Here is a 26,593-nt window from a genome sequence, read left to right as displayed (position 1 = left end):
CTACATTGGACTACTGCAATGCTTTGTTTTCTGGTTTACCACAGTCCAGCATCAGAGGTCTTCAAATGGTTCAAAATGCTGCTGCCAAACTTCTGACACGAAGCATAAGGTTTCATCATATTACGCCTGTTCTGGAATCCCTTCACTGGCTTCCAGTCTCCTTGAGATCGGATTTTAAGGTGTTACTATAATTGTTCACAGACTGGCGCCCCCCTATCTGGCCGGCCTGGTTGAGTCCTATGTGCCGGCAAGGGCTCTGCGTTCACAGGGTGCAGGACTATTGTGTGTCCTGAGGGTGAAGAAAAAGTCAGCAGGTTACAGAGCTTTTTATCACTGCACCCCAGCTCTGGTGAATGATCTGCCTGCGCTAATACGACAGTTGGACTCTGTGGAGACTTTTAAAGCCAGGTTGAAGACACATCTATTCTCCCTGTTTTATCATTAGTATTTTATATGATTGTGTGTCTTTTTTTATTCGGTTTATTTATTTTACTTCTTTTACCTTTTATGGTTAAATTTTTTTTATTGTGTTTTAATCTTATTTCATTTTATTCTGCTTTTAAATGTTTGTGAAGCGCCTTGAGGCGATTACTCATGATTTGGGCGCTATATAAATTAATAAATAATAATTATTATTATAATTAATTAGGTATGTTGTCCTGCAGGCTGCAGAATGATGTGCACATGCAATTCAGTGTTGGGATGTTATATCTAGATTTGTGACCTCTTAAAAAAAAACTTCTTATGCAATAACCCAAGTCATTTATTTGACTGTACAATCCAACACACTGTTGGTGGAAATCTATATAGACCTCATAGTGTGAGTGGGCGCATGCTGTGCGTGATTGCTGTCATACACCGAAAACTAGTAACATGCGCATATGGCCCGTCAACATATCTTGCACTGGGGCCCATGCTGAGGTTGCTACACCACTGGCCGTGCATGTGGAATATTGCTTTTTTCCTGTTTTATGCCCATGTGTTTGAACAATATATTTCAGAGTTTTGATCTGATTTACACCAAACTTGATGGAATGACTGATGATCAGACAAGGACAAAATATTTGAGTTTTGAAAACAACTGGTTAAAATTCAAAGTCACAAGTCAAGGTCAAGCCTTATGCTAACTCCCTATATATGTAGGAAATATGCCAATGAATTGGTTAAAGACACACCTTTAATTTCTATTAAATAGTAAGTCCCTTCGGCTGCTCCCTTGTTTGCACTCGGGGTCGCCACAGCAAATCCAAGGTGGATCTGCATGTTGAATTGGCACAGGTTTTTCGCCGGATGCCCTTCCTAACGCAACTCCACATTACAAGGAGAAATGTGGCAGGGGTGGGATTTGAACCCGGAGCCTTCTGAACTGAAACCAAGCGCATTAACCACTTGGCCACCACCCCTGCTATAATTTCTATTAAATACTAATACGAAATCACATATCAGTTTTATTAATATGAATATGAAATCACCTATCACCTGTCTATTGATCGGATGTCTTTTGATCTTTGATGAATGGAAATATTTGGAAGAATTGACTAGGTTTTGCATTTTTAATGTCCTCTCTCCCAGACACTGACTTGGCAGAAGACAAGGAGAAAGAAAAGTCTTGTGTTAAACTTTTGAGAGAAGTGAAAACGCCATAATTATTGCTAAATATCATTATTAATGTTTATTTAACAACCATATTTGGTGTATTTTGTCTGCTTTGCTTTGCTGGTAAACAGGAGTTTGCATAAGTCATGGAAACCTAAAACCAGCCATTTTCGGTCCAAATATTTCTTACGACAGTGTAGTTTTTACATTTAGTTGATATAAACTGGTAATAAAGGACACAGCCCCTTTAATTAAATTAAGAACATGAATGTCTCTGTGGTCAGGAAAGAAATGAGGTTGTGGCAAACACAGGTAGGTAAATAAATAAATTAATTAAAATAATAATTAAAGTCAATCAGCCAATCAGCTGCAGTAGAAGGCGGGACATTGTCTTGCTGGCCAGGTGTTGCCAGATCATCTTATCTTCAGCTATTTGTGTGTGTGTGTGTGTGTGTGTGTGTGTGTGTGTGTGTGTGTGTGTGTGCGCATGTGTGCACGTGTGTGTATGTCTTTTGTGATTGACTGGTTGCTGTGGCGAGGTGTCCGTTGTAGTTGTCACCGTAATCCGTTTATTGCAATATCTCAAAAACTGTCTGATAACTTTTTTCTAATTTCTCATTTCTGTCTGATCATTTCTTAATAACATTTACATTTACTCTGATGGACTACCCAGCAGTGGGGAATAAGTTTCATTACAGTAGAAGTCTTTCAGAAAGCGCTGTAACTAGGTTTAAGGATATGATTCCTTCTTTATGTTCTCCAATGCCATATACCAACACAGGGCACAGTAGCTACCTAAACTCTGTGAGTGAGATAGATTATCTCGTCAATAGTTTTACATCCTCATTGAGGATAACTTTGGATGCTGTAGCTCCTCTGAAAAAGAGAGCTTTAAATCAGAAGTGCCTGACTCCGTGGTATAACTCACAAACTCGCAGCTTAAAGCAGATAACCCGTAAGTTGGAGAGAAAATGGCGTCTCACTAATTAGAAGATCTTCACTTAGCCTGGAAAAAGAGTCTGTTGCTCTATAAAAAAAGCCCTCCCATAAGCTAGGACATCTTACTACTCATCACTAATTGAGGAAATAAGAACAACCCCCAGGTTTCTTTTCAGCACTGTAGCCAGGCATGACAAGAGTCAGAGCTCTATTGAGCCGAGTATTCCTTTAACTTTAACTAGTAATGACTTCATGACTTTCTTTGCTAATAAAATTTTAACTATTAGAGAAAAAAATTACTCATAACCATCCCAAAGACATATCGTTATCTTTGGCGGCTTTCAGTGATGCTGGTATTTGGTTAGATCTTCTCCTCGATGTCTGTCTGAGTTATTTTCATTAGTTACTTCCTTCAAACCATCAACATGTCTATTAGACCCATTCCTACCAGGCTGCTCAAGGAAGCCCTACCATTAATTAATGCTTCGATCTTAAATATGATCAATCTATCTTTATTAGTTGGCTATGTACCACAGGCTTTTATGGTGGCAGTAATTAAACCATTACTCAAAAAGCCATCACTTGACCCAGCTATCTTAGCTAATTATAGGCCAATCTCCAACCTTCCTTTTCTCTCAAAAATTCTTGAAAGGGTAGTTGTAAAACAGCTAACTGATCATCTGCAGAGGAACGGTCTATTTGAAGAGTTTCAGTCAGGTTTTAGAATTCATCATAGTACAGAAACAGCATTAGTGAAGGTTACAAATGATCTTCTTATGGCCTCAGTCAGTGGACTCATCTCTGTGCTTGTTCTGTTAGACCTCAATGCTGCTTTTGATAATGTTGACCATAAAATGTTATTACAGAGATTAGAGCATGCCATAGGTATTAAAGGCACTGCGCTGCGGTGGTTTGAATCATATTTATCTAATAGATTACAATTTGTTCATGTAAATGGGGAATCTTCTTCACAGACTAAGGTTAATTATGGAGTTCCACAAGGTTCTGTGCTAGGACCAATTTTATTCACTTTATACACGCTTATCTTAGGCAGTATTATTAGACAGCATTGCTTAAATTTTCAATGTTACGCAGTGATACCCAGCTTTATCTATCCATGAAGCCAGAGACACACACCAATTAGCTAAACTGCAGGATTGTCTTACAGACATAAAGACATGGATGACCTCTAATTTCCTGCTTTTAAACTCAGATAAAACTGACGTTAGGTACTTGTCCCCACAAATCGTAGACACTGGGTGGTCTTACCAGATCCTTACTCTGGATAGCATTACCCTGACCTCTAGTAAACTGTGAGAAATCTGGAGTCATTTTTGATCAGGATATGTCATCAATGTGCATATTAAACAAATATGTAGACTGCTTTTTTGCAATTTGTGCAATATCTCTAAAATTAGAAAGGTCTTGTCTCAGAGTGATGCTGAAAAACTAATTCATGCATTTATTTCCTCTAGGCTGGACTATTGTAATTCATTATTATCAGGTTGTCCTAAAAGTTCCCTGAAAAGCCTTCAGTTAATTCAAAATGCTGCAGCTAGAGTACTGACAGGGACTAGAAGGAGAGAGCATATCTCACCCATATTGGCCTCTCTTCATTGGCTTCCTGTTAATTCTAGAATAGAATTTAAAATTCTTCTTCTTACTTATAAGGTTTTGAATAATCAGGTCCCATCTTATCTTAGGTAGCTCATAGTACCATATCACCCCAATAGAGCACTTCTCTCTCAGACTGCAGGCTTACTTGTAGTTCCTAGAGTTTGTAAGACTAGAATTGGAGGCAGAGCCTTCAGCTTTCAGACTCCTCTCCTGTGGAACCAGCTCCCAATTCGGATCAGGGAGACAGACACCCTCTCTACTTTTAAGATTAGGCTTTTTGCTAAAGCTTATAGTTAGGGCTGGATCAGGTGACCCTGAACCATCCCTTAGTTATGCTGCTATAGACTTAGACTGCTTGGGGGGTTCCCATGATGCACTGAGTGTTTCTTTCTCTTTTTGCTCTGTATGCACCACTCTGCACTTAATCATTAGTGATTGATCTCTGCTCCCCTCCACAGCATGTCTTTTTCCTGGTTCTCTCCCCTCAGCCCCAACCAGTCCCAGCAGAAGACTGCCCCTCCCTGAGCCTGGTTCTGCTGGAGGTTTCTTCCTGTTAAAAGGGAGTTTTTCCTTCCCACTGTCGCCAAGTGTTTGCTCACAGGGGGTCGTTTTGACCGTTGGGGTTTTTCCGTAATTATTGTATGGCTTTGCCTTACAATATAAAGAGCCTTGGGGCAACTGTTTGTTGTGATTTGGCACTATATAAATAAAATTGATTTGATTTTGATTTAATTTCGCAAGGGTATAATTTGGGTCATTGACACTGTTCCTGTCTAAAAATCATATTCAGAGATTCGTTTATTTGGAAATGGCAGCCATTTTTATGCTGAAAATAGCCATTTTGAGCACTTAAAGGCAATTTCTCACAAACGGTCTGATAACTTTTTTCTAATGTGGCAAGGGTATAATATGGGTCACTGACATATTTCACATCAAAAAATTACAGTCATAGATTAGTTCATTTGGAAATGGCGGCCATTTTTTTTCTCCAGAAAACAGCCCATTTGGGTATTTGGACTCAATTTTCTCAAAAACTGTCTGATAGCTAGGACACAATATTGGTCATTGACACTGTTCCCATCTCAAAATTATTTGCGTAGATTCATTCATTTGGAAATGGTGGCCATATTTATGTCAAAAATACACTCACTTTCTTCTGGCTTGTTCTCTCATTCAAAGAAGGATTATAAATAGCAAAATAATAACAACAATAATAATTAAAAAGAAAAAAAAAACGCATCACAAAAAGCGACCCATTTTTGTGACAGAGGCACGGAAAAAAGCGTGAGACTGGGCTGTGAATCAACATGTGACTTGAGACCAGTATGGCAAGCCAACAGTGGCACAAATACGGCACTTTCGGTCATGTATCACCAAAAATACGCCATAAAAAAATGCCGTTTTGTCACTTATTATGGTGCTTTTTTCACCATAATGAAAGACAACGCCATTAAATGCACCATAATGTGTCAAGAAATACGCTGTAAATGCGCGCTGTGTGTATCTGAATGGCATTTTTTATGGCATTTTTAAGGGCTCCATTGCGGCGTGAAAAACAGTGTATTTTTTGACACATTACAGCGCATTTAACGGCGTCATCTTTAATTACAGTGAAAAAAGCGCTGTGATAACTGGCAAAACTGCGTATTTTTGGTGATACATGACTGAAAGTGGCATGTTTTGGCACTGTTGGCTTACCATAGAGGTCTACTGTGGAGACCCGCAAAATGAATGAATCAAACACAATTAAATGTGTTCTATTTGATTGAAAATGATCATTCTAAATTCTATGATTTCGATTAAATTTAAAAATAATAAACACACTACTCTTTAATCTGTTTAAGATTAATTTATTAATTTGCAGAATACTTCAGTTGCCATTGCAGGAATACACCATATTTGATATTTTAAAGCCCTGTCCAAGAGGGACTGCATAGCTTATTGATAATTCTCCATTATTAATGTTTTTATATGTATAATAATGGGATAAACTGCTTTGCAAAAATCTTCTTTTTTTTATCTTCTCTTAAAGTGCAACAGCTTCTTCTTGGGTTGTTTTCACGAACACGTTCGCTTGTTTCATTCGGTAGATCTGGCAACACTAGTTTCTTTGCTGATTTATCCCCCCCCCCCCCCCCCCCCCTTTCCCCCGCTGCGCTCGTGCTCGTTCAGAGCAGTTCTTCTCTAATGTTGTTTTTGCCCCCCTCTGAGTTTTCATTTGATTTTATTGTATTTTTATTTTTTATTCGGTGTTCACGTAGGTTACAGTGTTCGTCTCCTCGTCGTCCTGAGTGTCGGAGGACCTGGAAACTTTGAAGGCGGAGGACAACGATAATCCGTCCCCTTCAGATAATCTCCTGTCCAGGATCTTCTGGTAAACCTGCAGTGGCAGCAGCACACAACCACTCCATCAGGGCAGCAGCAACGTCCATCCAAACATACACAGAATGGAGATAAGACTACGCCACATTTCTGATGGAACACAGTGCATGTGGTTTATTCAAGCTCAAATTCAAGTTTCACTTTATTTATCCTCGAAAAGGAAATTCCGAGTGCAGCATGTCCAAAACATATGTACAACATGTACACACAACACAAGACACTCAACAATAAAAACACTCCCCCCCCCCCAAAAAAAAACAATGACAAAAGCCAATGAGCAATACACAACTACGTAAAAACTGTCATCATAAACATGGACAGAAATAAAAATATGAGGTCTGTGAGAAAAGAATCCGACCTTTTTATTTTATGCAAAAAATATATGGATTTGATTAATATGTTTTTACGTCAGCCAAGCTTGAACCTTCGTGCGCATGCGTGAGTTTTTCCACGCCTGTCCGTTGCGTCATTCGCCTGTGGGCAGGCTTTGATTGAGCACTGCTCCACCCCTCTTGTCGTCGTTTCATTGCGAGGAAATGGCGGAATGATTTGGGCTTTTTTTCCCATCAGAATTTTTTCAGAAACTGTTAGAGACAGGCAGCTGGAAACCATTCGAAAAATTTATCTGGCTTTCGGTGAAAATTTTACAGGCTTCACAGAGAATAAGAAGTGTTACTACAGCTTCAAGGACTGCCCACAATGGCGCACGGCGCGCCGCGCTCCGAGCCACCATCGAGAGGCAGAAACCACCACATCATTTCTAAACGGATCGCTGTGTGGAGCCGGGACTGTCGTGTGCAATTTCTCTGGTTATTACAAGAACTGGACATCAACCATTTTCTGGCAGATTTCACTTTTAACAAGAGATTTTGTCATGGAAAGCTGCGTGGAGGCTTCGTGCGTCATGACGGAGCGTGTTAAAGGACAAGTTGGGACATGCCCAGCTCTCCACAATTTCTCTTATACTCACTCGACTGGTAAGCACTGAAAGCCGAAATAGGCATGTCCCAACTTGTCCTTTAACACTCCAAAACGGAGGTGTTCCTTTGTCTCACTCCATCAGCGAATCGGTCGTAATTAAATTTTTTGAATGGTTTCCAGCTGCCTGTCAACAGTTTCTGAAAAAATTCTGATGGAAAAAAAGCCCAAATCATTCCACCATTTCCTCGCAATGAAACAATGACGAGAGGGGTGTAGCAGTGCTCACTCAAAGCCTGCCCACAGGCGAATGATGCAACCGACAGGCGTGGAAAAACTCACACATGCGCATGAAGGTTCAAGCTTGGCTGACGTAAAAACATATGAATCAAATCCATATATTTTTTGCATAAAATAAAAAGGTCGGATTCTTTTCTCACAGACCTCTTAAATCGTACAATATTTAAAAATCCTGTAAAAAAACTTTTAAAAAGTCAGTTCAATACATTCAAATTTCTAATAGCCACAGGAATAAAAGAATCCCTGTCACGACTAGTCCTAGTGTAGCAGGATGAAGTTCGGCTTGAAAAGACGTTACAGACATTGACTGTATTTAAAAGTGCCCTTGTACAACACCTTAAAAACATATGTAACTGTTTTTGATTCCGCTTGTCCATAACAATTTATTACCTCCGCCAAGGAGGTTATGTTTTCGGTCGTGTCCGTTTGTTTGTTGGTTGGTTGGCTTGTTAGCAGGATTACTCAAAAAATCCTCAACGGATTTCAATGAAATTTTTTACCAGGGGTGTATCTTGGCCTAACTTAGAAGTCATTAAATTTTGGTAATGATCTGGAACGCAATCAGGATCCAGTAATTTTTTAAGGATTCTTTATCATTGCAGGATAGGGCCAATTTCAACATTTTCAACAAGACGGGTCACAAAGGCTGAACAAAAATTAAGTTACGACACAACAATAATTTATCATTTGTTTCTCCTCATTGAATAAACTTGTTATTAGGAAATAAAAAAAGTTGTGTAGTTCATGCATCCATCCATCCATCCATTTTCTTCCGCTTGATCCCTCCTGTGGGTTCACCACCTGCAGAGGGGGCCATGGGGGTCGGGTGCAGAGAGGATTGGGTAGCAGTCAAGGGCGGGTGGCCCGGCGGCCCGGTCCATGCTCACAGCCCCTGGCTGTTGGGACGTGGAATGTCACCTCGCTAGGGGGGAAGGAGCCTGAGCTTGTGCGGGAGGTTGAGAGATACCGACTAGAGATAGTCAGGCTCACCTCCACGCACAGCTTGGGCTCTGGTACCCAACTCCTGGAGAGGGGCTGGACGCTTCATTTTTCTGGTGTCGCCCACGGGGAGAGGCGGAGAGCTGGGGTCGCATTGCTTATTGCTCCCCAGCTCAGTCGCCAAGTGTTGGAGTTCACTCCGGTGAACGAGAGGGTCGCGTCCCTACGCCTTCGGGTCGGGGACAGGTCTCTCACCGTTGTCTCGGCCTACGCGCCGAGCAGCAGTGCAGAGTACCCGACCTTCCTGGAGTACCTGGGAGGGTTACTAGATAGCGCTCCGACTGGGGACTCCATTGTTCTCCTGGGGGATTTCAACACCCACGTGGGCGGCGACAGTGAGACCTGGAGGGGGGTGATCGGGAAGCACAGCCTCCCCGATCTGAACCCGAGTGGTGTTCAGTTGTTGGACTTCTGTGCTAGTCACAGTTTGTCCATCACGAACACCATGTGCGAGCACAAAGGTGTCCACAAGTGCACGTGGCACCAGGACACCCTGAGCCAGAGGTCGATGATCGACTTTGTAGTCGTATCATCTGACCTTCGGGCACGTGTCTCGGACACCCGGGTGAAAAGAGGGGCAGAGCTGTCGACTGATCACCACCTGGTGGTAAGTTGGATCCGCTAGGAGGGTAGGAAGCCGATAAGACCTGGCAGGCCCAAACGTATCGTGAGGGTCTGCTGGGAACGACTGGCGGAACCCTCTGTCAGCGAGGTCTTCAACTCCCACCTCCGGGAGAGCTTCTCCCAGATCCCGGGGGAGGTTGGAGACATGGAGTCCGAGTGGACCATGTTCTCCACCTCCATTTGTTGATGCGGCCGCTCGTAGCTGTGGTCGCAAGGTCTCTGGTGCCTGTCGCGGCGGCAATCGCCGAACCCGGTGGTTGACACCGGAAGTAAGGGATGCCGTCAAGCTGAAGAAGGAGTTCTACTTATCTTTGTTGGTAGGTGGGACCCCAGAGGCAGCTGACAGGTACCGGCAGGCCAAGCGTGCCGCAGCTAGTGCAGTCGCACAGGCAAAAACTCAGGTCTGGGAGGAGTTCGGGGAGGCTATGGAGGAGGACTATCGGTCGGCCTCGAAGAGATTCTGGCAAACCGTCCGACGCCTCAGGAGGTGGAAGCAGCTCTCCACCAGCACTGTTTACGGTGCGGGTGGGGAGCTGTTGACCCTGACTGGGGATGTTGTCGGGCGGTGGAAGGAGTACTTCGAGGATCTCCTCAATCCCATCGTCACATCTTCCGAAGAGGAAGCAGAGACTGGGGACTCAGAGGCGGACTCATCCATTACCCAGGCCAAAGTCACCGAGGTGGTTAGAAAGCTCCTCGGTGGCAAGGCTCCTGGGGTGGATGAAATCCGTCCTGAGTACCTTAAGTCTCTGGATGTTGCAGGACTGTCTTGGCTGACATGCCTCTTCAACATCACGTGGCGATCACAGACAGTGCCTCTGGATTGACAGACTGGGGTGGTGGTCCCATTGTTTAAGAAGGGGGACCGGCTGCTTGGCCCGTAGGTCGAGACAGCGGTGAGAGACCTGTCCCCGACCCGAAGGCATAGGGACGCGACCCTCTCGTTCACCGGAGTGAACTCCAACACATGGCGACTGAGCTGGGGAGCAATAAGCAATGTGACCCCAGCTCTCCGCCTCTCCCCGTGGGCAACACCAGAAAAATGAAGCGTCCAGCCCCTCTCCAGGAGTTGGGTACCAGAGCCCAAGCTGTGCGTGGAGGTGAGCCCGACTATCTCTAGTCGGTATCTCTCAGCCTCCCGCACAAGCTCAGGCTCCTTCCCCCTAGTGAGGTGACATTCCACGTCCCAACAGCCAGGGGCTGTGAGCATGGACCGGGCCGTCGGGCCACCCGCCCTCGACTGCCACCCAATCCTCTCTGCACCTGACCCCCATGGCCCCCTCTGCAGGTGGTGAACCCACAGTAGGGCCGGCCCACGTCGCTCTTTCGGGCTGAGCCCGGCTGGGCCCCATGGGCTAAGGCCGACCACCAGGCGCTCGCGCGCGAGCCCCAACCCCAGGCTTGGCTCCAGGGTGGGACCCCGGCTCCACCATACCGGGCGACGTCTCGGTCCTTGATTTGTTTTACTGGTCATGGAGGTTCTGAACTGCCCTTAAGCCGCGTTCACACCGGGTGCGATCAGACGCTACAAATTCACAGGGGTCGCATGGCGACGGACGCGCCTCCTTTTCGCCCGGTGTGTCGCTCTGCTTGGTTGGACTTTCGCTGCGAAAATTTGCCCCGGTGCGTCATCAAATAGGAGGAGCTTCCATTCCGCTCGGCGTCAAGTCATCATGACGGACCTTTCACATGGAGCGAGTTGTTGTGAAAAGCTCCCAATACAGAGAGTATCATTATTTGCTGCAGGAGCTGCGTCTGGATGACGGCCGCTTTCAGCGGTCCTTCCGCCTCTGTGGGACCCAGTTTGAGGACCAACTATCTTGTTCACGCGCGCACATGTAAACAATTAAAAAAAAAAAAGAAACTCCGCTGCTTGCTGCAGCTCGCTCTTCCCCCAAAAAACTGTTTAGAAACCAGTCACCATTTGTTTTATTATACATCTGTGTACTTAATTAATAAAATATTCTCCACACAGACGATTCGCTCGCGCGCACGTAAAAAAGAAAAGAAAAGAAAAGGAAAGAAACCCCGTGGCTTGCTGTGAGGCTGCTCCTCGCTCTTTCCCGAAAAAACTCTGTCATAATTGTCTTTAGAAACCAGTCACCATTTGCTTTATTATACATCTGTGTAGTTAATAAGTAAAATAATCTCCATGGATGATTCCCTCGAGCGCGCACGTAAAAAAAAGAAAAAGAAACTCCGCTCCCCGCTGCCGTGGGGCTGCTGCTCGCTCCAAAAACTCTGTCATGATTGTGATATAAAGGACAAAAGAGACATAAGTCCTGCTCACAGGCTGCTACCAGAGACAGGACATGTTCACATCTTCAGTCAAACTCCAAACATCTCCATGTCACTACATATTCAGTCCCTGATTGGTCATCGCGGCGCGACGAGACGAAAAAGTTCAGAATTTTCAACTTGGGGAGGAGGGCAACACAACGTGACGCAACGCAATATCGCGCCACAAATGCGCAAAACGCTGAAAATCGCTTCAATCGCGTCGCTTCACTCACATCACGCTGCCCGGTTTGGCGCCAAAACACGTCCTTACATAGGGATTACATGGCAACCTGTGGCTGCAGTTGCTCGCGTCGCGCCCGGTGTGAACGCGGCATCAGTCTGACCCGTCACCTAGGACCTGTTTGCCTTGGGAGACCCTACAGGGAGCACAAAGCCCCCAACAACATAGCTCCTAGGATCATCCGGGTACGCAAACTCCCCCACCACGATAAGGTGGCAGCTAGAAGGGGAGTATTTCATGCATTTTCTCTTTATAAATACACTTGCTGAAGATCTAAGGGTTTAACCCTCTGAGACCAAGTTTTACTAAATTATAAATAACTTTTTAATGATATGAGATAGAAACTTACTTTTTTTTTTGCTGAAAAGTTAACTCCGCTGACTTTCAAGCCACCGTCCACTATCTTTGTACTCCTCATAGAAGCCGTGTGATGACGTGAGCAGTGTGAGTGTCCAATTGGAATTGGTTCACCGTCACATGGTTTTCCAAAATCCAGTCGTGGGGCAGATTCACCTCACGTGACACACCAAAGATTGGTTTTAGGAGTGATGTGTTACTAGTTTATTGTAGTTTGCTGTGTGTTTTGAATAAATGTGTGTGGAAAATTATTTCGGATTTGCTTATTTCCTTTCTTATTTCTGATTGTAAACCTTTATTACACTTATAAAACACAACTATAGCATATATATTTTGAAAGTACAGGTTGTCCTGAGAAAAAAAAGAGACATAAAACTTGATTGTGGGATGCAGGGAGAGCTGTTAACAGCAATAATAAACCATTTATGCCAGGCGAGTGAACTGTCCAAAAAATGCCCTCGGATCCCAGAGGGTTAACCACTGAATCTGAAACATGACAGTAGATGCGTAAAATACGTGGAATAAGTGTCTTTGCCAAAGGGTATTCCGTGTGACGTCAGTGACCTTATGGCTTTGGCCGAGGTTTGCGCTCTCCGAGTGCTTCTTGTTTTATTAAGTTTGTATGGCAGTACTAATGGGAGAATGTTAGAAAGCTTTGTGTGTTTGCGTGTGTGGTGTGATTGGTTGTGGGTGTGTGCGTGTAGACATGTTTGTGTGTAATTAAGTGTTTGTAGCTGTATTGTTGCCTCTGTTTGTATATTTTGTTATGTATGTACTGCTGAATCTGTCTTGCCCATTGGATATTTTTGTTATTATTGAGGACCCCCTTGGAAATGAGATTATAAATCTCAAGGGGTTTATCCTTTCAAGTTAAATAAATAAAATATGTTGTCGTTGTGGTAGCAGTACCCCAACCACTTTAGATGCCATGTTTACCAGCTTTATTACCTTACGCTTGCTGATCATCAGAAGACCACCGTGCCACACCACCATACAGAATGTCAGGACTGATTCCATTAAACACCAATAAAAAAGAAAGTCATCAGAGTCCCACATATGCTGAATGATTTCAACTTCCTTAAAAAGAAAAGTCTCTGTTAGGCATTTTTGCAGACAATATCTGTGTTGCCCTCAAAGGATAATTTGCTGTCGATGATGATTCCTAAATATTTGTACTCGTCCACTATCGCAACATTACTGCTCTGAATAACAGTTTGTGAGACATTTTGCTTTGATCTAGGGAAATCAATTATCATGTCCTTTGTCTTAGAAAGATTGATGGACAAATAAAAGTTCTCACACCAAGCAATAAAATCATCAACTCCAGGGCCATGCCCCTCCTCCTCATTATTCAGAAGGTTAACTATGACAGTGTCATCTGCAAATTTCACACAGTGCCTGGTTCCATTGGTCCCATTCCAAATAAATTTACTCCATCAGATACGGTCGCCGAGAGAGGCACAACACGTCCAATTCAGTACAACACGAGCAAATACAAACAAACAAAACAAAACAAACAAATCAAAAACAAAACCTGCAGCACATGCAACAGTTTAAAATGTGTCTGCCACAAATCCATACAGTGCACGTGTTGCAGATAACCACAAAACAATGAAATACAACACAAAAAGAGGTTTCTGGATGACTTCTAGTGACTTCTAGTGTTCAGTTTATTTCAAATTAAATAATAAAAAAGACAAATGTAGATAGTATAAGAGTAAATTTGATCAGCTGTGCTGACCTGGTAAATGGACTGCATTTATATAGCGCTTTTCCATCTGCATCAGAAGCTCAAAGTGCTTTACAGATAACACCTCACATCACCCTGATGTGAGGGTGCTGCCATACAAAGTGCTCACTACACACCGGGAGCCCGTTCACACAGACACTTATGTCAGGGTGCTGCCATGCAAGTCACTTACTACATAGTGGGAGTGACGAGGGTATTAAAGACCTTGCCCGAGGGCCCTTAGTGTTTTTCTGGTCTGGCTGGGGTTTGAACTGAGGATCCTCTGGTCTGAAGCCCAACGCTTAACCACTAGAGTCTAATGATGTCCAAACTATTCCAGAAAGGGCCGAGAGGGTGCAGGTTTTCTTTGCAGCCACTGACTCCAGCAGGTGATTTCACTGATGAACACATTCCACCTGCTCAAAGTGATGTTAATCAGTGAAATCACCAGCTGAAGTCAGTGGCTGCAAAGAAAACCTGCACCCTCTCGGCCCTTTCTAGAATAGCTTGGACACCACTGCACTAGACCATCACCTCCCCCCACATGGTAGACACGAATCCATCTCGTGATGTGGGCATGAAATGTGGGGTGACGGGGGAAGGGTATAGTAAAAAAAAAAAAAAAAAAAACCTGCATCATCTAAAATGGGGTGCCTTTTGTGATGGGGGCACAAAAAAGTGAGACTGGACTGAAATTGTCTGTTACGGAAGTGTATTGCATTCACTGGATAAAAAAATGGCCGCTGATCTCGTAATTATGAGAAAAGATCTAATAATTACGAGAAAAGATCTCGTAATTATTAGATCAGTGGTCAATTTTTTTAATCCAGTCAATGCAATATGCTTCCATAACCTGCAACAACAAATCAATGTGTTTTTTATGATGATGGAATGAGCCCTCCATACCCTTCACCGCCATGTTGAATACAGTGGGCCAAAAGTGTTTGCAAGCATATTCTCCATTTGCAAGAGTTTCTCTCTCTTCTTTTTTTTTTTGATTGCAAGTAATTTGTAAGCATTTTCTGCATTTGCTAGTGTTGTCTTAATTGCAAGTTTTGTGGGCTCTGTTGGCCACTGCCACGGTATTAATTCAAGCAGCATTAGATGTAATTTATTTATTTAACTGAGTCATTTCATAATTATTCTCAATTACATCTTTTTTCTTTTTTTTTTAAATCTCTAGTTGGTTGAATCCCTTGTTCAGAATCGGCTACAAGAGAAAGTTAAATGAAAATGACATGTATAAAGTTCTTCCAGGGGATACATCTGAAAGGCTTGGGGAGGCGCTACAATGGTAAGAAAATTTTTAGAAAATAATGCTTTTTATATGGAGTTAATAGTATTTCAGTGTCTTTATGAATTCCAGTGTTTACTCTGTTATATTCAGAAAGATGGTGGGCTACTTTTGTATTTTTATCCTCTTGCACACTCTTGCCAGTATTGTATATTACAAAACGGTGTCTCTGTCTGCTATTCAGAGTACCAGTCAGTCTAGACTTTTGGAATTGTTACAAGGTTTTGGAACAATCCTCTAGTGTTGTTTCCTGAACAGAAACTTGTAGGCTTGATTTTGGAATCTTTGAATGGTCTTATTCCTCTGCTCATATTTGGTAGAATCTATCAATGATCACCTCAGAGGTTCTTTTAGACGTTTAACAAACATTCCTGTGTTTGTCTCTCTGGCTATGATTTTCACGCATTTCTAGCACAGAAAGGACAATAAATTATAGTGTAATTTGATGGAGCTCTAATTTGACATCACATTTTGCAGTACTTGCTGTATTTACGGCTGGATCTTTCTGCCAAGTAACGTGGCACAAATGTCCCCCTCTGCAGCCACATCTTCCAGCTCCTCCTGGGGGAGCCCAAGGTGTTCCCAGGACAGATGTGTAATAGTGTTCTGGGTCTACCTTGGGGTCTGCTTCCAGTAAGATGTACCAGTAAAAACTCCAAAGGGAGGCATACAGGAGGTCTGTTAATGTGATACTTGAACCACCTGTGAAGAAAAAAGTCTTCGTGACTTGATCTGGAGCAGGCAAACCAGGGATGTTGCAAGGAACCAGTTTCAGTTTGAGTCAATGTTATAGAGCCACTGTGAATTTTAGTTTATTTTTTTAAGCAACGGCATCAACTCTTAGCTTTACCTTGGTACAACACACACTTGGATTTGTTCTTGTGGTAAAACACAGTGTTCATTATGGACACTTAGACCCCTGTCACACATAGTATGAATGCGCAAGAACCAGGCCGACACGGCAAAAATGCCCATAATCCGGACACAATCGGGAGGGAAAGAGGTGTGTAGACTGTGGACGAATCCCATCCAAACCTGCATGATCGCATCCAAAGCATATTTAGACAATAGTTAGATGACACAGACTGCTGTCAGATGGCCGTAAAAGGCGCTGAAGACTGCCTGATATCCAAATGTTTGGATGGCAAACACGGGACCGGAGCGGGAGGCAGCGCTGTGTCCCCCCTTTGCACAGGATGTGCAGGTACTGGACGTTGGAGTACAACCAACGTATTGACTGGACTCACACCATATGTGTCCAAGCTGCCATTGGTGCTGTCACTCACATGCAATTACATCTTTGCTCGTTCTCTCCTTCTCAGCGCTCACTGACCTCACGTGCGTGTGCGTGCATAGAACAGGTGCTGAAATGATGGGTCTGTGTGTGTGTGTTCATAATGGCTGAATGAGCCGCGACACGGGGCGCACATACACGCCGCTGTCAGCCACTGGACACCTTTTGCTGCTAAACTGTACTGGCAGTGGGCCAAGCTTTTCCATGCACATACCATTCGTCAGACGCAGCCTTTCCAGGAAACTTTAATTTCTTTTTCTTTTTGCTCAAATCAGCATAAGCAGCACAACGCAACTCTGTACACCACGATGTCCGGTTGGATTATTGGTGGCGTGTCACATGGGATTTATTTATGCCATGGTTGATTCCAGCACACAGCAGCCGGGTGAGAGGCTTTTCACCACAGGCTGTGGTCTTGGCTCCTGTCCGCCCTCCGCTGTGAAACACTCCTGGGGACGTGCTGAAGCTGAGATTCATGTTGTCATGGACTGGCAAAACAGTTCCACGTCATACCTCCTACAGAGTTAGATGGTGATCAAGTAATAATATGTATATTACAGATGGCGCACAAACTGCACATAGACTGCTGTCAGATGTGCGTCCCATCTCGACAGCGCCAAGAGTGTTTTGAACTGTGCAACACATTCAGGATAGCCGAGCGAATGGGACCAACAATGTAGACTGCTCTGAGACTGCTGTCCATCTGTGTTCAGACTGCACCTCAACACTTCCCGACTGTAGGTGGATGTGTCATTCTGACACCATTCGGGGGTCTTAGGAATAGCAAGAGCTGTTCACTAGCAGCAACAGATCAAATTTAGAACTAAGGAATTGTTCTTGACACTTCGACCACTTCAGGATTTTTCGTAATAGACAATACCGGCTGTCATGTAACCCTCCTTGATTATGGAAGGGGTAGTATAGATTAAACACCATTCCAACAGTATGAGGGGGCAGAGTACTCCAGTACAGTTTGATGGAAATGAAAACATCAGTCTGAACCTTGCTGTCATAGTAACCTGTACAGATCTTGGAATGATCCACACATCCACTGAGTGAAAAATCAAGTGTGTAATCTGATAGACAATTAATGAGACGATGTCCCTCCTGCATCCTGGCAGTTTGTGTCCTAGCCAGCCCTCTGCTTCACAGAACAGTTTGGTCAGAACTGATGTTATATTTGGAGGTGAAGCCAGTTATTTATAGATGACATTAGAGTTGGGGACTCCAGTATGATTCCAACTGAGACATCTTCATTGCTTAAGTGCATCCCACCAGCCTCTAATATGGTCTTGTGTTTTAAGAGCTATTTTTTGCTGAGAATGTTGTTTGCTTTCTAGGTATTGAGTCAGACTGAATATGAATATTGGACAATGACTCTGATACAACTTCCTGTAGTAGACGGATATCAAACCACAGCTGGAATCAACACAGTGTTTGTTTTGGACTGATTATATTCTGTAGTGTAATGTCGTTCTGACCATCATTGCGTACCAGAGCAGTCAGAAGCTGTGTATCACATAGTAATCAACAATTAAGCACCTCTCAAGACTAAGGCCATGGATTTCTCTTTAAAAAAACAACAGTGTGGCATACACCACCTGCTGTAGTTTGGTGTGCTCATCCATCCATCATGAAAGACTACTGCTAATAAGACTAGGAGTTTCATTCATAACCAACACTAATGTACGAGGGGCGATTGAGAAATTTTGAGTCTGACCCGTGGTTCTCCATCTTTTGCATTCAATGAGTCAAAACTTCACATATAATCAAGAAATGTTGGTTTCTCAGAATGCAAAAGATAGAGAACCACTGGGTCAGGCTCAAAACTTCTCAATTGCCCATCGTAGTTCACATCATGGGTTGAATTACAGGGGGTGCTGGGGAGGCCTGACATCCCCTTTCCCAATCATGACTTGGATCCTTATTGTGCCTATAAGAATCATTTAATGCAATTTCATACACCCCCTAAAGTGGACTGTACCATGAGTTGAACATCTTGTCTGTCTGTGGTGCCACCGCGGTGCGGGTAGCACCCCATCCATTCATTCAGCATGTGGCTCCATACTATCCAAGGCTGGGGCTCAGTCTCAGCCATAATGCCTCAAATAGTGGGAGTTAGAGAGCAGATTCAATCAGGTGGAACTAGAAGTACCAAAGGCATTAATTCCACTACCAGCAGTGATGGGCACAGTTCAGCTAATCTGATAACTATAATTATTGAAGCTAATGTTTTTGTTAGCGGATTAGCTTTTTAGATAAGTTTTAAAACCATCATCGGACCATTTATCTTCCGATAAACTTAGTTCCAATAACTTTCAGTCTGATAACATTTTAGCAGTTTAGCGTCATAAAAGATAACTTTTCAGATATCGGATTAATGGTTTTCAAAGCTAACGTTTTGGTTAGCAGGGTCCACCACTGACTACCAGTAAATCAACAGAGAAGCAGAGAGGTTACTAATGTAGCTGCCGGCAGCCAGCCCGATGCTGCCCAGCAATTTAAGAGTATTCGCACAGTGTCCATTCTATGTGAAGTGAGCCCTGTGATTAAACTGCTGTAAAAGTCATGCAAGTTTTGTGAAAAACATAATGCGTAGATGGGCACAGTTTCTGTGCAGGATCACACAGCTCTGTTTTTTTGGGCTGCACACACGCGTGCTTAAAGTCATTTTTGCAGCTCATTAATAGAGAATTTTAGTTATTAACATGTAAAACCAGATCTTCAGGAGCCCCTTACCTACACATCTTTCATCTCTTTCTGCTCATTTGGGTGTGCCCAGCCAATCAAGTGTGAACAGGCACCTGACTAAACCACTGATCTGAATATAATACTGGATTGGCCCACACACTGTACAAACCGTTAAAGAAAATGGGCAGCCGTCTTACCACTCGCATGTTATGTGGACTGTACATAGACTAGTTATTAGAACGACAAAAATTTGGAGTAATAACTGAGCTGATTCTCTCATTTTCTTATTTTTGTTCTCCAGATAATGTAACCTCCCTCCCTCCTAATCTATGTCTGCCATGATTAGCTGTTTCATTTATTTCTGTTGTGAAAGTGTAGGTACACGGACCCACAACAGGGGGCGCAATGAACGGACAATGGAGAAAAGTAAGAACAAGTTTTACTGTTGTGAAAATAGCACAACTGATACAACAATTAGCAATTTGGAGGTGTAAGCCGAAATCTGCTGGTGTCTTGTGGGCAGGCCCGAAGGTAGGAGACGTCCGTCCTAGTTGAACCGGAACCACCCAGATCTCCTCTGCCACCGAAACCCAGAAGTACTGGAACCGCCAAGTCCCGAATCCCCAGGTGGCCACTGCCTCCGCTCGTCGGATCCGGTATTGCTGGCGGGAAAGAACACAAACACACAGGTTGGGATGCGACCGCACCCGGTAGATGAGAGGGGCAAAGCCGCCTCCACCTCTTGTCACACTGAAGCAGGAAAGGTGAGTACTTATCTGAGCACTTGGCCTTCCGCTGTCCTGAAAAGTTTATAAAGTGTCGTCACACAGATATATGTTGCAGAGGTGATTACCTTAAACTCAAGGTGATATCTCGGCACTGAGGTGGAGACGCTGTCCTGCTGATATACCTCCGTACTGAGTGAAGTCAGCTGTGTCCAGTAATGGGTGACAGCTGTCACCCTGGCTGCTCTCATCAGGCGGCGGCGCCCTCTGGTGCCTGGAGCCCGCACTCCAGGCAGGGCGCCCTCTGGTGGTGATGGGCCAGCAGTACCTCCTCTTCAGCGGCCCACACACAACAATTTCCTTTCTTTCTTTTAGTACTTTGACACATTCTCCCCTTCTATTCTCAATTACTCAGGTCTCACTGGAACAAATACTACTCCATTCTGAAAGTTATAATTCTTTAATCAAAGTTTGTACAAATTTTGACAATATAAGCCATGATGGATAATACAGGAATAGTGGATTATTTTATAGCTGTACTGAAAGAATAGAACACCACTTAACTAGTTGGTTTTCCCTTGCAATGTTAATATTTATTATGCATAGCTCTGTGAGCTTCAGCCTAATATTAGTAATAAAGCTCATAGCAACAGCCTAAAGCTCCAAAACATGCACAAGTAGACCTAATAAATGTCTTAAAATAGTTCGTCCAACACAAAACTCAACAAGTGGCAACACACAAGCCATGCCAGCTATTATTATTATTATTATTATTATTATTATTATTATTATTATTATTATTATTATTATCATCTATGCCTGCCTATATGCTGGAATAATTGAGAGAACTCTTCAAATTATTGTTCATTACTTTCCATTTCAGTCATGCTCACCGGTGAAATGTTCGTCCACAGCCTTTGAACTGGCGTTTTGCGCAGTTTATAGCTGCACATGGAGGTATTTTTTTTTACAAAATCACAAGGAATAAAGTTGTGTGCACCTGGTTAAAGATCAATAGAAAAGAGCGTTCAGGAGCGGAACTTGGAAGTGGTAATATGACGGTCGGCTTACTTCAAAGATATTGGCCAATGAGCTATCCAGTATTATATAGAGATCAGTGGACTAAACCAATCATCTGAAGGGTAGAGCAGGTGGAGACCGAAGAATGTGCAGGTTAGGGATCCCTGAGACTACTGATTTGAATAACCACAGAACTATAAAATGTTCTGGAACCTTTCTACCAAATTTAAATTCAGTTTATTTGTACAGCACCAAATAACAGTTGCCCAAAGGATGATTCATAAGTGTAAGGTCCAACATTACCCACTCCTTGACCAAGCACATTGGTAACAGTGGTCAGGAAAAACTTCCTCAGGTGTTTTTTTTTTTTTTTTTTTTTTTTTAATTACTGGAAGGAACCTGAAATGGACAAAACCGTGGGGTGATAATCTGCTTTGGGCATACTACTACTACTGTCCATATTTCTGTGTGTGTGTGTGTGTGTACACACACACACACACACACACACACACACATATATATATATATATATATATATATATATATATATATATATATATATATATATATATATATGTATATATGTATATATATATATATATATATATATATATATATATATATATATATATATATATATATATATATATATATATATATATATATATATATGTATACACACACACACACACAGTGGGGCAAAGAAGTATTTAGTCAGCCCCTGATTTGCAAGTTCTCCTACTTAGAAAGATGAGAGAGGTCTGTAATTTTCATCATAGGTACACTTCAACTATGAGAGACAAAATGAGAAAAAAAAATCCAAGAAATCACATTGTAGGATTTTTAAAGAATTTATTTGTAAATTATGGTGGAAAATAAGTATTTGGTCAATAACAAAAGTTCAACTCAATACTTTGTAGCATAATCTTTGTTTGTAATGACAGAAGTCAAACGTTTCCTGTAAGTCTTCACCAGGTTTGCACACACAGTAGCTGGTATTTTGGGCCATTCCTCCATGCAGATCTCCTCTAGAGCAGTGATGTTTTGGGGCTGTCGCTGGGCAACATGGACTTTCAACAACCTCCACACATTTTCTATGGGGTTGAGGTCTGGAGACTGGCTTGGCCACTCCAGGACCTTGAAATGCTTTTTACGGAGCCACTCCTCTGTTGTCTGAGCGGTGTGTTTGGGATCATTGTCTTGCTGGAAGACCCAGCCATGTTGCATCTTCAATGCTCTCAATGAAGGAAGGAGGTTTTGGCTTAAAATCTCACGATACATGGCCCTGTTCATTCTTCCCTTAACACAGATCAGTCATCCTGTCCCCTTTGCAGAACAACAACCCCAAAGCATGATGTTTCCACCCCCATGCTTCACAGTAGATGTGGTGTTCTTGGGATACAACTCAGCATTCGTCTTCCTCCAAACATGACTACAGTTTCTACTAAAAAGTTCTATTTTGGTTTCATCTGACCACATGATATTCTCCCAATCCTCTTCTGGATCATCCATATGCTCTCTGGCAAACTTCAGACGAGCCTGGACATGTACTAGCTTAAGCAGGGGGACACGCCTGGAACTGCAGGATTTTAGTCCCTCTCTGTGTAGTGTGTAGCCTTTGTTACTTTGGTCCCAGCTCTCTGCAGGTCATTCATCAGGTCCCTCCGTGTAGTTCTGGGATTTTTGTTCACCATTCTCATGATCATTTTGACCCCACGGGACGACATCTTGCGTGGAGCCCCAGATTGAGGGAGATTATCAATGGTCTTGTATGTCTTCCATTTTCTTTTAATTGCTCCCACAGTTGATTTATTCACACTAACCTGCTTGACTATTGTAGATTCACTCTTCCCAGCCTGGTGCACATCTACAATTTTCTTCCTGGTGTCCTTCGACAGCTCTTTGGTCTTGGCCATGGTTGAGTTTGGAGTCTGACTGTTTGAGGTTGTGGACAGGTGTCTTTTATACAGATAACAGATTCCAACAGATTTCATTAATACAGGTAACAGGTGGAAGACAGAAGAGCTTCTTAAACAAGAAGTTACAGGTCTGTGAGAGCCAGAAATCTTGCTTGTTTGTGGGTGACCAAATACTTCTTTTCCACCATAATTTACAAATAATTGTTCCACCTTCTACAAGATGAATACATAATTTTCTAGTTACCCTCTCAAGTAACCATTTGCTTTCTTTTTACATTTGATAGGTACTGGGACCATGAGGTTGAGAGGGCAGCAAAAGAACTGCGTACACCAAAGCTTACCAAAGCTCTTATTCTCTGTTTTTGGAGGTCATACTTCCTTATTGGAATGTATATGTTTCTGGAGGTATAGTGCAATGACATGACAAAATTTCGCACATTCTAAAGAGTGATGGTTGATTACAGATTCATAATGCTGCACTTACACGTAACTTCTGTATGTCCTGTTTTCTCCTAGGAAGTTATAAAAGTAATTCAGTCATTGCTACTTGGGAAGATAAACGAGCACTTTGAAATATACGAACCCACCGCTACAATCTACGAGGCCTACGGTTACGCTGCAGCCATCTCCCTAGCAACCATTAGCCTTACTATTCTTCACCACCTTTATTTCTACTCCGTCCAGCGAGCAGGCATGAAGATCCGTGTAGCCATGTGCCACATGATCTACCGCAAGGTCAGTCCTTATTGGGAAAATACTGTTGTACACCATCATGTTTTTGTGGTATGTAAGACTTTAGATGACATTGAATGTTTTTGTTTCTGTTATTAATAACTTGATTTAACCCTTTTGCTGTACGAAGGCTCTCTCTCTAAACAGTACCGCTTTGAGAAACACAACCTCAGGGCAAATTGTGAACCTCTTATCCAGCGATGTCACCAAATTTGATGAGGTATCAGAAAGTAGCTACATGTGTGTATTTTTTAGTAATCATTGCTTCTCGAGAACATACCCAAGCAGTACATGGACTTGCATTGTTGTCTTCTAGGTAACCTTATACTTACACTTTTTGTGGATTGCACCTGTACAAGCTGCTGCTGTGATATTTTTGTTGTGGCATGTGATTGGTCCATCATGCCTTTCGGGAATGGTTTTTGTCTTCATCCTGATGCCAGTGCAGAGTTTATTTGGACGATTGTTCTCCCCTCTCAGGCAGGTTGTAGAATACTCAAATATGGATGGTGGAGATATCTGTTGCACTGACTGTTGTATTTGGTGTCATTTTAGGGCAGAAACAGCAGTGTTAACAGATAACAGAATTTGCACAATGAATGAAGTCATCTCTGGGATCCATGTGATTAAGATGTATGGTTGGGAGAAGCCTTTTGCTGCACTGTTGAATGACATCAGAAGGTGCTTCAAATTTTGTACATGTTATTGATTTACTCTTTATATCATTTTAATATAACCAGAAAGGATTTTGCACTTACACCATACAAAAATACAATTGTATTAAACCACATTACTATGTATTATACTACTTAGACTTTATAAGTTACATCCCAGAAAATAATAATAACTTTGTTTTACATATGACCTGTTTAAAAATGTGACTTTATTATCCACTAAACCATGAACTGAAAAGTGTGACAATCCTGATAACCCTCTAAAACACTTAGCTGAAGTTAGCTACTAACTTTTTTTGGTGGGGGGTGGGGTGGTTCTGGTGGTTTCTTTATTATTTTTTAGTATGGTGATGGGGTGGGGGGGTTGTAGATCCCTGAAAAACAGATCAAAAGAGGTGAAGTTTTACCTTGACAACCCAGAATACGCCTGAACCTCTCACACTACTTAGATGGCAGAGGTTTTCTGGCAAGTTAATGGATTTGTGCGCAGTGCATCAAATCAAATGAGCAGAACACAGCCACTGAAGCTTCCTAAGGTGAAGCAGTGAAGCCAGTCAACTGAAGCTTTGTATTTTTCCATGAGTATTTGTCTATTTCATTTAAGGCAAGGCTTATTCGCCCAACCATTGGGCAGATAAGTCATACATTGAACATTACACGCCCAATCATTTGGCAGATAAGTCATACATTGAACATTACACGCCAATCATTTGGCAGATAAGTCATACATTGAACATTACACGCCCAATCATTTGGCAGATAAGTCATACATTGAACATTACACGCCAATCATTTGGCAGATAAGTCATACATTGAACATTACACGCCCAACCGTTGGGCAGATAAATATAATGTCTTACCTTATTCGCCTAACCGTGATCATGTATTTGACATGTTTTGTGCATCTAAACTATGATTTTTACACCAGTTTTTTAAGGCTCTATTGCGGCGTGAAAAGCAGCTTATGTTTGACACATTTAACGTCTATATGCCGTCTTTAATTACTGCGAAAATAACACTGCAATGGATGAAAACAGACAAACTTCATAAGTATTTTGATCGGAAGCCTGTTAACGATGACGAAACAGTTTTGATGAACAAAATGCTGCTTGTTGCCAGTAAGATGGTGTTAGCTTGACACTGTTCCCTGGGAGTGATGAGCCAAACAGAACCGCTTTAGATCACAGCCCCCCGTGGGCTGCGACCCTCTGCAGCCGGCGAGAAAATAGCCACCCTTTTTCCCTGCGTTAAACCTGGAAATCAACTTACAAGCGCGCTCATTGGTCGGTTGTGGTTGAACTTATATGCTTGTGTATTTACTTTATTGAACCAATGGTTGGGTGTATAGCCACTCCGTTCATTTAATTGCTCTTTTAAATTCAGTTTCATTGTATGTATGCACAAGTGTATGTGTGCTGTGGACCCGTATATGTAAGGTGTGTCTGAATATTCCACCATATAAATGCCAGAAATATCCGTGCTTGACTTTAGATTAGGTTTAGGTTTAGATTAGGTGCTGTGCATCATTGAGCACCGGGTAGAAGAAAGGGCCCTGTGTTTTGAGTAGATTATCCAGTGATTCAAGTCAGCACTTCAGAATTTCGGCCATCAGGGACCAGAACTAGGAACTGCTTATCTAAATTACAGCTCAAATATGAACTACAAAGTAAGGTTGTACATCAATGAAAGATAATATTTAGCTTTTATTCTGCATGTATCACTTCTTCAAAATGCACATATCAACAGTGACTGTGTACAGAAGACAGCACTTACACGCAACATGTTTTCTTGTGCACAGATTGGAAATCGGCAAGATCATGAAAAGCTCATACCTACGTGGACTGAACATGGCATCTTTCTTTCTGGCCAGCAAGATCATCATCTTCATCACTGTCTGTGTGTACGTGCTGACAGGAAACAGGCTAACTGCTAGCCGGGTTTTTATGACCGTTTCCCTGTATGGAGCAGTCAGACTCACCATCACACTCTTCTTTCCCTTGGCCGTTGAGAAGGTCTCTGAGGCACTCATCAGCATTCGCAGGATTAAAGTAAATACACAGCAGACAGTGGCCATGTGTGTGTGTGTTGAAGTTATGACAGACAAAACTCTAAATGTGATTCTTCTTTTAAGTATTTTCTTCTGCTGGATGAGGTCACGCCTCAGTGTGTTGGACTTTCTGTGGCAGACAAGAGGGACTGCATGGTGGATATTCAGGATTTGATATGCTACTGGAACAAGGTAAGATTTATTCAACGCAACAG

The 26,593-nt window shown here is 42.6% G+C and overlaps 1 protein-coding gene across 1 annotated transcript in view; it reads left to right on the top strand.

Moving 5' to 3' along the window:
• LOC117524236 (multidrug resistance-associated protein 4-like) overlaps positions 1-26,593 on the top strand; it is a 139,786-nt gene that overhangs the window by 5,016 nt on the left and 108,177 nt on the right. Inside the window, exons 2-10 of the mRNA XM_034186010.1 lie at positions 6,445-6,526; positions 15,166-15,276; positions 23,210-23,330; positions 23,442-23,660; positions 23,788-23,877; positions 23,974-24,137; positions 24,213-24,338; positions 26,130-26,379; positions 26,463-26,570. Coding sequence (XP_034041901.1) covers positions 6,445-6,526; positions 15,166-15,276; positions 23,210-23,330; positions 23,442-23,660; positions 23,788-23,877; positions 23,974-24,137; positions 24,213-24,338; positions 26,130-26,379; positions 26,463-26,570 — 1,271 coding nt within the window. The remainder of the gene's footprint in view (positions 1-6,444; positions 6,527-15,165; positions 15,277-23,209; positions 23,331-23,441; positions 23,661-23,787; positions 23,878-23,973; positions 24,138-24,212; positions 24,339-26,129; positions 26,380-26,462; positions 26,571-26,593) is intronic.

Source organism: Thalassophryne amazonica, chromosome 14 (genome assembly GCF_902500255.1).
Source record: "Thalassophryne amazonica chromosome 14, fThaAma1.1, whole genome shotgun sequence".
NCBI lineage: Eukaryota > Metazoa > Chordata > Actinopteri > Batrachoidiformes > Batrachoididae > Thalassophryne > Thalassophryne amazonica.
Note: the sequence above shows the minus strand (reverse complement) of the source record. Positions and strands in the feature narration are given on the sequence as shown.